This window comes from Embiotoca jacksoni, unplaced genomic scaffold (genome assembly GCF_022577435.1).
Source record: "Embiotoca jacksoni isolate LCO1_2020_lvr unplaced genomic scaffold, fEmbJac1.0.p SCAF_12, whole genome shotgun sequence".
Taxonomy (NCBI): Eukaryota; Metazoa; Chordata; class Actinopteri; family Embiotocidae; genus Embiotoca; species Embiotoca jacksoni.
In genome coordinates, this window is record NW_027185252.1 from 17,524,194 (window position 1) to 17,539,056 (window position 14,863).

Sequence of the window (14,863 nt, forward strand, 5' to 3'; positions counted from 1 at the left end):
CACCCCCAATGACTAATGTAGACGAAAAGGCAAGCACAGACCTCGGTGTCTGTTGTGACATTTGTCCTCCAATCAGCAAAGTCATGGCTTTGATTGTGTCTGAGTTCATGGTAGCGTAGGAGTCTCTAGTGTGCAGTGCTGAATGTGTTACTGGGTTAAAGTGCACATCTGAGGCCGAAAGAGGTTCATCTCTCTCAAGGACACATTAGCCAGTCAGACATTGAGGTTTAAACCTTATAATGTGGTCGGATAACTAACAAATAGACCACCCACACGTTTACCAATAAATGATTCTGCGCTGCGACCCCTCGGGGCTGTTGAACTTGGATGACAGCCTGGCTTTCCTATCAGATCAGATGGAAGGGTGGTGAGATAGAGAAAGCAGCAGAGGATTACAGACGTTTCTGGAGAGTAAAACAAAACAAAAACTCTGTGTCAGGATACAACACTGGGTGCTCTGAAATGTTTGTTTTCTTCATAAAAATCTGTTGGAAACCGCAAAAACAAGTTGGTGACATATATATATCTATATATATATCTATATATATAGATATATATATAGATATATATATAGATATCCATATATATATCTATATATATATCTATATATATATCTATATATATAGATATAGATATATATATAGATATATATATAGATATATATATGTCACATGTGTCTATGTGCTCATGCAAACGTGTGTGTGAATCCATGGCCTCGTTGCACTCCGTTTGCCCCCGATCCCCACTGCCTGGTTTGTGACTGGCTGAGAGGAGTGTGGAAATCCACATCTGTGGAGCTGCATGGTGGCTTCCTCCCCCCTACTCGTCCTCCCCCTTCCCTGCCTCTCAACCTGGTCTAACCGCTGCTTGTCCTGATCTTGTTTGCGAGCCCAGAAAGAGCCCCTCACCCCTTCCTAACGCTGTCCCCTGTTATCTGTTTTCTGTGGCCATCTTTTGAAACTCTTGACATCATGTTTGCGCCATAGCAGCTTGCAACATGAAGGAGCTCTCTCAATGTTCACGGTACATATGGGGTCTGCACATGCCTGCAGATATCTGTTGCAGTCGTCCTCCTCTGCCGTGAACCCCGACACCACCCCAGTGTTAAGGCTGGAGTGACGGTAAAATAGGAAGACTCACAAAGGGTATTGGCCAAATATCAGTCTTCAATGTATCCAAGCGAGAAAATGTTGCTCTGTCTTTCTTTCTTAAATGACTCCAGGTCGGCCGGTAGCACGCTGTGTGATGAGTATAAAGCTGATGTTGGCGTATTTTGACAGAGGGCCTTAATTTAAAGTGGTGAGAGGTACAGGGCGTGTCTCTGCAGCTGTCACTGCAAAATGATGTTGGCGGTGAGACAGCAATATTTTGTCCTAAACCAGGTAGGCTATTTCCGCATCAGCCTAAGTGCATTTTTCTCGTTGTTTCCTGCTCGAGGGGGACGATGGAGACAAATAACTAGGAAGTCTTCCGTTTAGTCGTCCCACACCACCGACAGATGGGCCCTTGTAACGTGCACACACTGTCAGCGTCGCAGCTTTGTTGGACTCCCAGCCGTGCAGCTGCTTTTGTTTGTGCCGAGCGTATGTGCATGCGAGATATGTGACAACAAAGGAATGTGTGTTCTCCACCTCGTTTTTCACATCTGTTGTCTGTGTTTGTCCTTTGTATCACGTTGAGTAAATTTGCTGTTTATTCATTTCATGTTCATGGCTGGCATTTTCCCAGCGCACACGGTAGAATGGAAGATTAAAATGAATGTCTGTCAACAGGCTGACTTTTATCAGCATTTTCCATGTTTTCCTTCCTTTGTAAAATGTATTCTTTTTTTTTTTTCTTTGACAGGACGGATGGGCCTCAACTTTCATCATCCTGGAGCAGACCACATAATGCCATTGAACAGTAAGTCACGGTTTCATTGCAGCAATGAATTATAAGTGTTTCACTTTTACAGATAAGCGCTGCTTTTTTTTGTCTTCAGCATTCAAAAAGTAGTGAAAATTGGAAAGCCCTTTGTGGACGATAAACATATGCCCAAGCCACAGGGGCCGTGTCAGTATGTGCCGGGTACACCTGACCGCCCTTATACTAAGGCCTCGATTCCCTGACACCATAAACTGAGGACAGGCCTCTTAGCGCTGTGGGAAAGACAGTTGACCTGTGAATAGCACTTCCAAAAATACCCCAACATGTAAGACTAGATTCCCCCCTCGGTGTCCTACCAGATGACCAATAGCGACAGGAGATGAGCCAGGGAGGGAAATCAGGTCCTTGTTCCATATGCTGCAACACAGATGCCACTAAGTTTTCCAGGCCAGGCCTTGAACTTCTGAGTGGTCTTCATTTGACCTCGGAGGGGATCAGGGACGTGATTTTCTAGTTGTTGTTGTTGTTGTTTTTTTTGTTTTTTTTTTGGTTTTTTTTGTTTTTTTTTATAGCTACGCTTTTTTTGGGGCAATCATGTTTCCCATCTTTAGCTCCAAACGTCTTCAAAATATCAAGGACGTCGTAACAGACGGGGGATCAAACCAAATCAGCGCGTTTCCTCTCCGGACATGTTTAGTCGGTCTGTAGAGTATAGAAACGGATAAAAAGCAGAGGATGTCTAACATAAAGAAACTTTCTCAGTGAAGCAGTTTTGTACAACGCTGGTGCTCCTTCCTCATTTTGTTCTTTTCATCATGTGTATCCTTGGAGAGCGTGCCTCGGATTGATGTTAAACTGTTGTGTCATGGGATTACGCTCAGGCAAGCACGGATCTGTCCAGATCTTCCAAGTCTGTCAGAGCTGGCTCTCTCCACTATAGCATGTGATGTGTGGAGACAAGGAAGCTTTGGATTCAACTTTTAAAGTGTTTTTACTCGGTGTTTCTCCTTCATTTCCTCCCATTAGCTTTGAGGCGTCACGCTGAGAAAACCTGTACTTTCTGCAGATGGTGTTGGCACTCAAAGGGAAGAAGAAAGGGTGGAGGGTAGGAAGCGCAGGTCCTCCTTCCAGAGATATCGGCGTTGTTCGCTTGACAGTTTCGTAGAAGCGTCTGAGGCTTTGAAGCCGAGCAGAGCAGGAGACATCAAACTCATCATGCCCAGCGGAATCACCCACTTCCCTTTCAAACGTTTTCTCTCTCTCCCAGACACCACAGTTTGAAGTTTGTACTTATGCTTAACCCCTCACTTGTCTCCTTCCTCGTCTCCCTCGTGGGTTGTATTCTCACTCTTTGAGGCATCTGACGGTCTCCCAGCGCGACGTTTTCTTCATTTCGCCCCGGTTGCTAGGTGACTTTGTTTCTGCCGAGGCCAGACGGTGAGAGGGCAAAGCTGTAGAGAGACTGCCCAGGTTTTTTTTTGGATTGGAGAAGCAGATCTGTTTTAATGAAAATATAGCAAGAGAGAAGAGTCTCAGAGACAATACATTCCCTGAGAGGAGCCAGAGGGGCACGTCACATAATGGGGCTCTCACAATGCAAAGGCTCATATTGGTTTTTGAGGCGACGAGACTGCTTTGTGACAGATGAGTTTGGAGGAGCAGTAGGGTCTGTTTAGCGCCGAGTTACCCCTCCTGCTGTTTGTTGGCATTTGCACCGTCTTAAACCACCATTTTGGTTTCAATTCCCGTCACGGTGAGATTCAGATTGAAATTGTTTGTGGGAACATTTCAGAGATTAGTGGAACACAGAAAAAACTATCCTGAAACAAGATTTGGTGTTTTTGCATCTAAAAGTTGAGCTACATCGACCATTTCTTTTTACCATAGAAACAGTATTATGGTTAAAAAAAAAAAGTAAGTGTGGTCTGGTTAGAGTTCTAGCTTTTACCAGAGCTTTTGAATACATATCATGGTCTTTCTCAGCCGATGGATTTTTGCAGATGTTGCCATCATGTGATTACTGGTGTTTCTATAAAGTAGGAAGCCGGTGAGATAATAGTTAGTTAAAGACTAATTTATGAAACACAGTTATTACATTATCTATTTTTTTTTTTTTTTTTTTTACAGCTTCTCAAGTCCTGGCAGTGAAATGATCAGTGAAATATAAAAAAGATAAGACGGATCCTTTTGAGAACTGGTGCATGTGACCAGCTGGGAGATACAAGTGATCACAGCGCTGTACTTTTGCCTTGCCATAGATTCCGATTAGTTCGGCCTGTGGCATCACATCACTCCACTGCAGTCCCTCTGTATGTTCTCCACCCTTCTCAGAGCGACGAGGCTGCCAGCCGTGTCCATACACTCCTCTTATCCTGTGGGAAGTTTCCACTCACACCTGGCCTGCCATGTCTGACCTGAGAGCCACTTTTAATATTTTACCAAGGCCATGATAATGACTAACCTGCTGTATCTCCAGTCGTGCGTACTCTCTGCTCTATGGCCTCATTTGTGAATATTCACAGAAGATTAGCAGGAACTCGAGCCATTGCGGGTTCATTAAGCCGAGATTACAATCTCCGGCTACAGGGCATTGCATTATGCTGCTAAATATCTCCAGCCATTTCCGTGGCTAAACCTCATCTATCGCCCTCCCGTCCGCGCAGCATCTGCAGGCGTGCGTTGCCAGGGCAGGTGCAGCAGGTTTACTGTGGGCCGGTGCCAGGCCGGAATAATCTCTGGTCCTGGTGCTAAAGCTGTAGGTGTTGCCATCTGTGGTTTCACTGTTGCCTGAGAGATGTTCCTGGTTTGGTTTATTTCCACAAAACCCATGTCTCTGTATCTCTTTCCTATCCCTGTTCCTGACCCAACCCTCTATCTCCCCCTTTGTCTCCCTCCTTCCCCCCACTGTGCTGACAAGCAGCCCGGAGCTATGGCCGCAGAAGAGGTAACGTGTGGCATTTTCTCTGGGGTTCTGCTTGCCATGTCGGCCGTGTCTCTCTCTCCGAGGCTGAAGAAGGGGGGGTCTTAGTGTGGTGTCACTATCTGCTTTCCATCTGTGCTGTGATTGAATGAAATCATATTAATTTCAATACAGTGTTTTCTATGTTGTGCATTTAATCGGGAAAGGGTCTATCAAATCTGTCACTATAAATCTTGTTTTGCTTGATGGTGAGAGGAAAAAAAATCTGTCTGACAATTTTCTTTTCTCTCTATTCTGAGTCAGCTTCCTACCTGCAATGCTTATAATATAATACGAGCAAATTGGGGTTGCTGTATTGCAAATGCACCCCAGTGTAAAAGTAAAGCGACGGCGGTTGACTCCGGCGGTTGACGAGTAAACAGCAGCATGACGCTGCTGGCAAATCGAACACTAAACCTTTGCAGCATGTTTGGTTGAAGTGCTTCCACCATTGATTTTAAAGGGTTTCCTGACAGTGTATGCTGACTCAGAAGTAATTCATCATCTTGACGGCAAAGATGGGCGCTTCCAACCCAGCTCATCTCTGATTTGATGTGCTTTTTTTTTTTTCTTTTTTTTTTTTAACTAATTCTGTCTCTCTTCAGTGAGGAAAGGGGAATGCTGGTGTGTGACATTTGTAAGGTCACTGCAGTTTCTGGTCTGGGAGGAAGGGGGCAGGGGGGCGGCGATTAGATGTTGTTGGCGAACAAAATGCAGTGAATAATATCTGAATCAACAAAAGAGGTTGCTTAGGTGCTGACATGAACACACAGAGGAGACAGAAAGTGTAGACAAATGTAATTCTACTGCACAAAATATACATATTACCTCTCAAATAACACCACGGTCAAAAAACTACAGTAATATTTTTGCCTTGCTGCACCAGTGGAAGCCTCCCATAGCTGTGTTAGACTCCTGCAGGCAACTGAGAGAGAGACGGTGCTCAGCAGTCTGATCAACAGTCTCATTATGTGCTGCACTTCAGCATGTCGTCTAAAGGTCAGGGAGACTGGTATAATAATGGTGATTAGGAGCTGCCAGCAAGGTCCAGAGACAACACTATGATATCATGGTCATAATTTGAAGACATGATCGACCAAAGTTTGTGAATGTCTTCTTTCCACATGGGAAATATTGTGTGTTTGTCCACATACATTTGGCCATATCTATGTGTGGCTTTCTTCAAATCAGTTATACCTGTGGATAAAGATAAGAGAGACCAATTGGCCTTGTAGCTGTGGACTTGAAACCACCATGTCAAATAAAAGTGGGAATCAGGATTTATTTATAATGAATATGAAAGTAGTGTTAATATAAGATCTAAATTGCATCAGAGTCAGAGAGGATGTGTTCAGAGGTGGAAGAAAACAGGCTGGCAGACAGAGTTATGATGTAATCTCCAGCATCCAAACTGCTGCTCCTCCAACCACTTCCAGATGTGATTAATTCTCTGTGTCTGTCACACCCTTCCTCCCTTTTTTTTACTTTACACTTTCGTACCTCTCTGCCCTCCCCCGCTATCCCCGTCTCGCCTCCTGGCGTCCTTCGCTCTTCCTCTACCCCCGGCAGGTCGTTCTTGTCTTTTCCCCTTTGAGGATGGTTTCCTCGACGACGGCCACGGCGACCCCTCCTTGACTCCGGGCCTGAACTCGCCGACCCGCTGTCAGAACGGAGAGAGGATGGAGCGCTACTCCAGGAAGGTCTTTGTGGGAGGCCTCCCCCCCGACATAGATGAAGGTAAACCGTGTGAGCGAGTAGAGAAAGGTGTTCGTTAAACTCAAGCACCGCCCTGCAGCAGATTTATACTGATACATATTGTTGGTACCTGCCCAGTTGGAAGCCTCCCAGTACAGACTGTGTGGTTGGCGGGTTGCCACCAACAGTTACACTGACGTATTTGAGCCTTGCTTAAGGGCACCTTGACACTCCTTGTTACAGATATTAAATGTACACACTGTTTAGCCCCTTTTAACTTTTTTACTATTAAAAGCCTGGATGTGCTGCACAATTTGAGACTTTCACACATGCGACCCCGAACCAAAGAACAGATTTGAGACAATTTATTGAAATTAAAGGTGCCATATGTGCGATTTCTTTAAAATCTTCAAAAATGTACTGAAATTAATACCCAGAATTGGACATTGACATAACATCAAAGGCATCTACATGTGTTGTGTTACATCGACGTTTGCTGAATGAGAGTCGGACTGAGGGCATACTGCCCGGACGCTACAGTGACTCAGTGCTATCACTTGGAAGGACTTCAATCTTACGTGTGGCGCCTTTCATAGGGACTTTTTAAAAATATACTTTTACCTATACTACCAACTAGTACCAATATCAGATGTGTGCATCAAATATGAAGCTACTGCCAGCAGTAGGGCCACTTAGTTTAGCACAAAGTGTAGAAACAGGGGAACAGTTGTGCAGTACAGACACATTTGTGTGGGTTAAACTAACAACCTTTGTACACAGGTTTTCCCCTTGTTTCCAGTCTTTGTGCTAAACTAAGCTTCTTGTGGTAGTTGTAGTCCATTTACTGTACAGATATGAGAGGTATCAATCTTGTCATCTTGCTCTCGGCAAGAAAGTGAATGAGTGTGTTTCCAAAAATGTCAGAAATATTCTTTTAAGGACATGAAGACAGTCCTTGATATGGATATTAATATGTAAACCTTGCTAATAAATGTAGCTCTAGCTTGGTGGAAAACCATTGAGATGTAACCAAAAACAAGACTTTTGACAGTTTGTCAAAGTGAAAATGTAATTAGTTGATCAGACCAGAGCTGAAGAACCACGGTAGAGGCCATAGAGTTTAATATGGGATGTTTACCTTCATATATGTCCGCACAGTAAAACAAGCACATGTACTCCCGAATTCATCCACAACACGTGCCCTCATCAGGCTGAAAAATGTATGAGTTTCCACAGCACGAGTCAGACTGGATGTGTTCCTGTTTAATGCAGTAGCTACTACTGCAGCAGAAACAGGGCAAAAAATAGAAACTGGCCCGCCTCAGCGTGGCTCTGCACAGATTCCTTCATCTGCATATTACATGAACAACTAAGAGTGACTCTTATGCTTTTATGAGAATAACGCCGACATTTTCTTTTGTTGTTGTTTTACAGATGAAATCACCAACAGTTTCCGTCGCTATGGGCACCTGGTCGTAGACTGGCCCCACAAAGCCGAGAGCAAATCCTACTTCCCACCTAAAGGTAACAGCAGGTTGTCAGAGCATAAGCTGTAGTTTCCCATCAGGCGTCAAAATCCGCACCAATAAATATCACCTCGGGTGAAAATTTAAGAGTTTTGTAAAGAGTCATGTTACCCAGAATTCGTGGCTCATGCAGGGCGACCCCGGAGGAGTCTGTTTATGTAAGCAGCCCCCTGTGGTCGTCTCACCGAGAGACACGTAGAATATAATCAGTCTGTGACTGGCCACCGAGGGTTTTGACCCAAGAAGTGTTTGCTCGAATGAGTACCTGAGGAGTGTGAAAGTTTTCCTCGTCTCTGCTCAGGCTCTCGGGTGTCATTTTTCAGGCAGGTGATCAGAGCAGCGCCGCCCCGGTCGGAGCCTCCACATCCCTCCCTCTGGCCTGGGAGCTGCAGTGTGTCATATTAGGGAAGCTATTAAAGACGTTCTGGAAATAACTGGCATTCCATAGGCAGATGGTAATACGCTGCATCTGGAGGACCTGCAAAAAAAAAAATCTCTGCCAGTTTCTCCCCCACTCTCATTTTTCATTTTTAGCTTTGGAGGATTATTTTGAATAGGCTTGGCTCGACTAATATCCAAAGCCAGCAGGAAAAAATGCAGCCTCCTTTTAGGGGAATGAATGAGCTTACGGCAGCTGGATGGACGCCGCCATGTAAGGGGAGGAGACATGTGGGACTGGTGATCTGTGCAGACTTCATCTCTCGCTCCCATTTGAACCCCCCCCCCCCCCCCCCCCCCCCCCAAAAAAAAAAAAAAAAAAAAAAAAACTCTGAGGGAAACTGCTAAAATATCCTGTTTGTATCACACTCTCCATATTAACTGGAAAGGGAGCTTGGACAGATGCCTGGTGACAGAGTTCTTAGCACTAATAGCTGCAGGGTTGAGAGAGAGAGAGAGAGAGAGAGAGAGAGAGAGAGAGAGAGAGAGAGAGTGTGTGTGTGTGTGTGTGTGTGTGTGTGCATCCGTCCGTCCGTCCCACTGCAGTGCGGACTATAACAACTGATTTACAAATGTGAGATTCGCTTCAAGAGGTCACCGGCCTCTCCTCGTTTTAAACGTCCTTCCAAGCTTGACCGAATGGAAGATAGCTGTCACTTTCCGTCCTGCTTCACATTAAACTGTCGGCAATATGCGTCTGTGCAGTTATGAAAGTGTTTTGGTTTGGGGATGACTCATGTTGTGGCTCAGGCTGATGTTAGGGGCAGGGTAAGACTGTTTTGGTGCTCGGAGAGGACCGGAGCCTGAGAGAGGAAGTGGGGACAAGGATGACCTCACAGTGATTTGTTCTGATGTGCTGGGAGACCCAGACAAAATCTAAAACCACAATATTTTTCAACAAATACCTCAATTATAATACTGTAGGGATGAGTGTTGGTGCTTTTACAAAATATTTACTTACTTTATTTTTTGTATATACGATCATCAGTTATGTGGATATCATGACTATGTCAGTGAAGGCAAATAATAGAAATAGTTAGAACAGTCTGAAAAGTTCACTTCACTGTAATGCAGCCTTTAAAACCAAGAAAAGACAACATTTATATTGATATCATAATATTACAGTATCCAAGATTTATCATGATATCTAGTCTCAGAACACAATATTGATATAATATCGATGTACTGCATAGTTAACACCACTCCAATTATTATTTTTGTTGTTTGTATTATTGTCTCTACAACTTTTCTGTTTTTGGAGCTTTGCCGATCAAATAGCTGCATATTTCTGCAATAACATTAATGTGGTGTATTAGAGGACTGTAGGAGAGTTGTGTGTCCGATGTGGAAAACATGGGAACCTTTTTCTTTTTCTGTAATGGGTGGGTATTTGTAGAGAAAGTAAACGTGGGGAAATAGAGCACTGGAAAAAGATGCAGCAAATTTACAACCGGACAGGAATCAAACCATGAACTTGCTGCTCAGGGCATTAGCGCCCCCATGGTATTTGCTTTTAACAATCAACTATTGTCTAATGCAATTAAATAGCCACATCAATAATACCAGTTTTGCTTTTTCCATGACTGAATGGTCGTTACTGGACTTAGATGAGCCAAACACTTTAGTGGCCATGAGAAAGGTTTAATAGGAGTACACCATCTTAAATCTTAGTGCACATCTAGCTGTTGATGGCAAAACAGATTGTACCATTTCAGTAATGTTATATTATCATATATATTTATTTATATCAGAGTACGCTACTTTGGCTCTGAAAACGGGTCTAAAGAAAGGTGTTTTTTTTTGTTTTTTTTCATAAGTTTCCATAAGTCCATAAGGCACCAAAAAAAAAAAATGCTTTTTGGGTGTGACCATCTTGCGCTGCTTAAATAGTTCAATGGTTTGTTGTACATCTTACAAAGCTACTTCCCACATTACCAAAATCACTCACTTCCCCAGACCTAACGCATCTACAATGGAGCCGACAACAATGTTACTTTTGGTGCTTGTTATTATCACATTAGGATGTAAAAGCTGTATTTATCAATATTTTTTATGGTAACAGTGGTTCAAAAGGCTGTGCGTTAGAGGTCATTTGAGGACACAGATTCTGCCGATCCCTTCCTGCTCCCACAGAGCGTTTTAGCATCTTTTACCTCTTTGTTTTGGTTTTACAGCCTGCAAATTTAATGTTGCTCTCATCAACCTTGTGTTCAGCCAGCTGTTTTTTTTTTTTTTTTACAAAAACCACAGTGCACAATGTGCACAGCACTAAAGGACGGGATTTAGCGACCGGTGAACACCCTACAGCAGACAGCTACTTAAGAGAAACATATTTTCTTGAGGACGCGATGGAGAGAAAAGCTCATGTTCATCAACAAAAACATGACTCCAAATCAAAGCAACTGTTGGCTAACAGTTTGCCATATAGCAGTTACAAACAGATATCTAAACATTGTTCTGATGCTTCCAAGTGGCTAAAAATTAAGTAATGCAGCTTTAAAAATATGCCAGTGTTATCATGAACATTTTTAACGTCCCTATTTAACGCAGCCTTTTTGGCCGTCTCACTCGTAAAAACAGTTTTCCAGTAACCTGTAGTCACTATGATGCTGTCACTCACACCCCCTCTTATCATCCAAACACTATTGTTGGTGATGGGCTTGAAATGTTAGGCAGTTATTTCTGTCTGTGATTCAGGAATAAAACCAGCAGGAGGAGGAGGAAGAGGAAGAAGAGGGCGGGGGGGGGGGGTTGCCTTTACGACACAAGTCAGAGCGCTGGGAGCTATAAACCGCTGCAAATGCTTACGCTCACGTCACCCGCAATAACTGTGCGTCAGGCTTGTTTCAAGTCTTCAAAAAGTTCCAGGTGACAGTCAGCATTTTTCTGATGCCACAAGTCAGTCAAAACAGAAGTCTGCATTCCTCTGCTCCGTATCTATCTGACAGCAGCAGAGGAGTGCTGCAGTGGCAGCGCTCGCAGTCTCCCTGCGTTACTCCAGCCTTGATTTCTCTTTTTGCGCTCGTGCTGGGATTATATCCAGTGAGTGACTTCTTCCAATTCAGATGATTAGAGACGCTTGATTTCACCGCTCCTCTACTCTATCACTGACTGCTCTCCAATTGCTCTAAAGCCTCAGGGCCCGTATTTGTTTTTAGGAGAGCAGATGTTTGTGTCTCCCTCCATCCATCCTGCCAAGCCCTCCTCCTCCTCCTCCTCTTCTTCTCCTTCTTCTTCTTTTGCTTCTCCTACTGCTGTCAGCAGTCGGTCTGTTTACATTTTGTGGCAGAGTCACAGCTCTCTGCAGATTTCGTTCTCTCGCTCTGCTGTCATGGGATATATAGTGTACATGGAGATGCGGCTTCATCTGTGCTCTCACAAAAAACAGCCTCCAGACTTTTGCAGGGTCTACATGAGTGTGTAGGAAGCCTTTTTTATTTTTTTTTATTTATTTTTGATAGTTTGGCTGATTTATTTCTTGGTCATCGTGGTCTGAAACTGCAGACACATGTCTGTTTGTGGGTATGAAATGATAAGCCTGGATTTAAATATCACTATTAAAGCCAGAGAGGTGCACATTGTGACCACGCTCACTCAGTTTATCTCGTCATCACGGATCGGATGTCAGCAGTCAACATAACGTTCAGTTGATGAGATGATGGGGAGAGAAGGATTGCAATGTGGGACTTTGATATACCGGGGGAAAGATGTCTGTGCATTACTTTTAATCACTGACCCCGCAGTGTCAATTGCAAAGACACAACAGTGCGATGTAGATAAAGTACAAGCGAGGGATTGATGCTACACGTGGACTCAACAGTGTATATGTATGGATTAGTAGTTAAGAGATTTCAGGATTTTTTTTTTTGAATGCATTTCTTATTAATGATAATGTAAATGTTACAAAATCCTATGGGTAAAAGCAATAAATATTGTAGATTTATGGAAGGTTATAAGATTATTTCTTGGCCTATTCTGACATTTTATTGATAAACCAATAAAGGGAGGTTTGTCATTCTGGAAAATTTGCTAATTTGCTTACTTAGAGTTAAATGAGAAGATTGATATCAATCTTTTGTCTTCATCAAGCAGCAACTCACCGTAACATCAACCGTTGGTTTGGTTTGTGAACTAAAGTTTGGAAGTCACAGGTCTGGCATTTTGGCCGTCACCATCTTTGTTTTTTGGAGCCAGAAGTCACCATATTTGGACGATCTGAGGATGTTAAGCCCCGCCCACCTATACAGGAAACCTGACTGCACCAAAATCATGTCAATCAAACAGACAAGCCACTAACTACACCTTTTTCAGATCTAAAATCTAATTAATAATGGAATTATTTTCAGAACGACCACCAGAGCACTGGTCAGACGTAATACATTTAGCAAATGACGCCATCATGACTTGTGGAAAAAGTTTATTGACTTTGTAAGAGAGAAGTTAACGCTTTTTGAATAGGAGTCTGTTGGAGTCAGAGGTTCTTTAGAGCCTGCCCCTAGTGGCCATCTGTGGTATCGCACCGGTGACACTACCTTCGCGCTCTCGTTTCACTTTTCAAAACCCAAAGGCTACGTACGTATATCTCTAGTCTGTACACTAAATATGAATTTACCAGGATATGTTAGCGCTAGCTTAGCATAGCAGTAGTCCACCACATAATCTAGAGTCGTAGTTGTGTTATGTGGATTTGGTTACTTCTGGACAGAGCTGGACTAGCTGTTTCCCACTATATCCAGTCTTTGTGCTAAGTTAAGATAACTAGCTCCTGGTACTTCATATTAAACGTACAGATATGAAAGTGATGTAAATCCTCTTACCTAATTTTCCAGCACATTTCCCACGTGTCAAACTATATGCATCCTAACTCGATAACAGTCAGTGTGTTCATGTCTTTGGTTTAACAGTAATTCAACAACATGTCATCAGGTTGCCATTGAGGAAACAGTTTCTCTCCACGAGTCAAACTGCTGGCGTCCATTACAGGAAACAATCAGTCCTGCATGAGGTCACTGGTTCTCCTGCGCCGTTCACGAGGCACGCTGCCTATTGTTTGTCAGTAAACGGTACTGTTGGGGGGGAAACCGCTGCGTGGTTGTTCGTATTCCCTTCCTCGCCTAGACAGTGCTGGGAGCTCAGCAGCAAAGCCCTATAAATCTCAGGCACGAGCCACTGCAGATCTGTGCTCTCCTCCCGTGGCATAAGCCTCTGCAGTGCGCAAGGCTGATGGAAAAAGAGACGGATCCTCAGCACCATTCAGACTAAATATCAGAGCATTAAAGTGGCATCGTGCCCCGTGGAATTCGGTACAGCCTGCTTTAACGGGAGCCCGTAGGCACCGAAACATATTAGAGAGGGCTATGTTCCCCATACTGACTGTCTTTTAGACTGTTGATCATCTTTTATATCATGTATACCAAAAACAGCCAACAACAAGGTGATGCATCGAATTTTGAGGATTGTATTTCAGTAACATCGTCCATAATTAAAAGATAAGGCAGGATAATAACTGACAGATGCCACCAGAGAGGTCGACTTTAGGCTTATAAAACTTCTGTCTTCAAAATTTCTGATTTTCTTTCACCATTATCACAAATGTGTAACTTTGCTAGGACATTCGGTGTCCCCCACCTGAAAGTTTTATTTTGCTCTGACAGGTGTTAATGATGTCACAGAAGGCTTGCGTCACTTCTTTTAACTTCCAAACCATTTAAGTAGCAGCTTTCCGTCGGTCTCGCCGGTCTCTCCCTCCTCCTGCTCACCAGCCCCTCCCATCCACCTTCTCTGTTTGTATGGCACTCATTGATGCTACTTCACTCCTTCCTCTTTTTCTACCTTTTCTCACTTTTTTTTTGCTCTCTTTCCATCTGTCTCGCTCCTCTCCCCCTCCTCCTCCTTCTCCTTCTTCTTCTCTCTCTGCCCTGGGTCATGGAACATGTTGTTCCCTCCTTCAGACTGTACGAGCTGCTGGCTAGCTCTGCCTTTTCAAGCACTTTTTTTTTTTCCCCCCTATGCACGACTGCAGTTGTTTTTTTCTCTGAGGGGGGATGTCAGTGCTAAACCACATGATTTCTCCCAATGACAAACCTTCTTTATGTAACGCTGCAACACAGACACAGGGGTCTTATGTCGGAGGAAGATGATGATGCACAAAAATCCTCTTTATGTCCGGTCTCCCTGTGTATTTCCTGTGTGTGGTCCCGATAGGAGCCAGCTCTGTATTGACCAATTACAAAAAGACAGAGATTAATTGGTCATTTTAAGCGGCCGATTCAATTTAGTTTTGCATTGTGAGTATTTTGGTTTTGCCCGTGACGATGCAGCTTGTTATTAGAGAAAACATTATATCCTCACTGAGCTTATTAGCCTGCAAAAAGCAAAC

The 14,863-nt window shown here is 43.6% G+C and overlaps 1 protein-coding gene across 8 annotated transcripts in view; it reads left to right on the top strand.

Moving 5' to 3' along the window:
- Positions 1-14,863, top strand: part of cpeb3 (cytoplasmic polyadenylation element binding protein 3) — a 41,375-nt gene that overhangs the window by 17,114 nt on the left and 9,398 nt on the right. For 6 of the 8 annotated variants that reach the window (XM_069145235.1, XM_069145230.1, XM_069145236.1 and 3 more), the window contains 4 exons: positions 1,846-1,902; positions 4,787-4,810; positions 6,395-6,562; positions 7,955-8,044. In XM_069145235.1, coding sequence (XP_069001336.1) covers positions 1,846-1,902; positions 4,787-4,810; positions 6,395-6,562; positions 7,955-8,044 — 339 coding nt within the window. The remainder of the gene's footprint in view (positions 1-1,845; positions 1,903-4,786; positions 4,811-6,394; positions 6,563-7,954; positions 8,045-14,863) is intronic. The other 2 variants (XM_069145232.1, XM_069145234.1) reach the window with 1 other exon arrangement.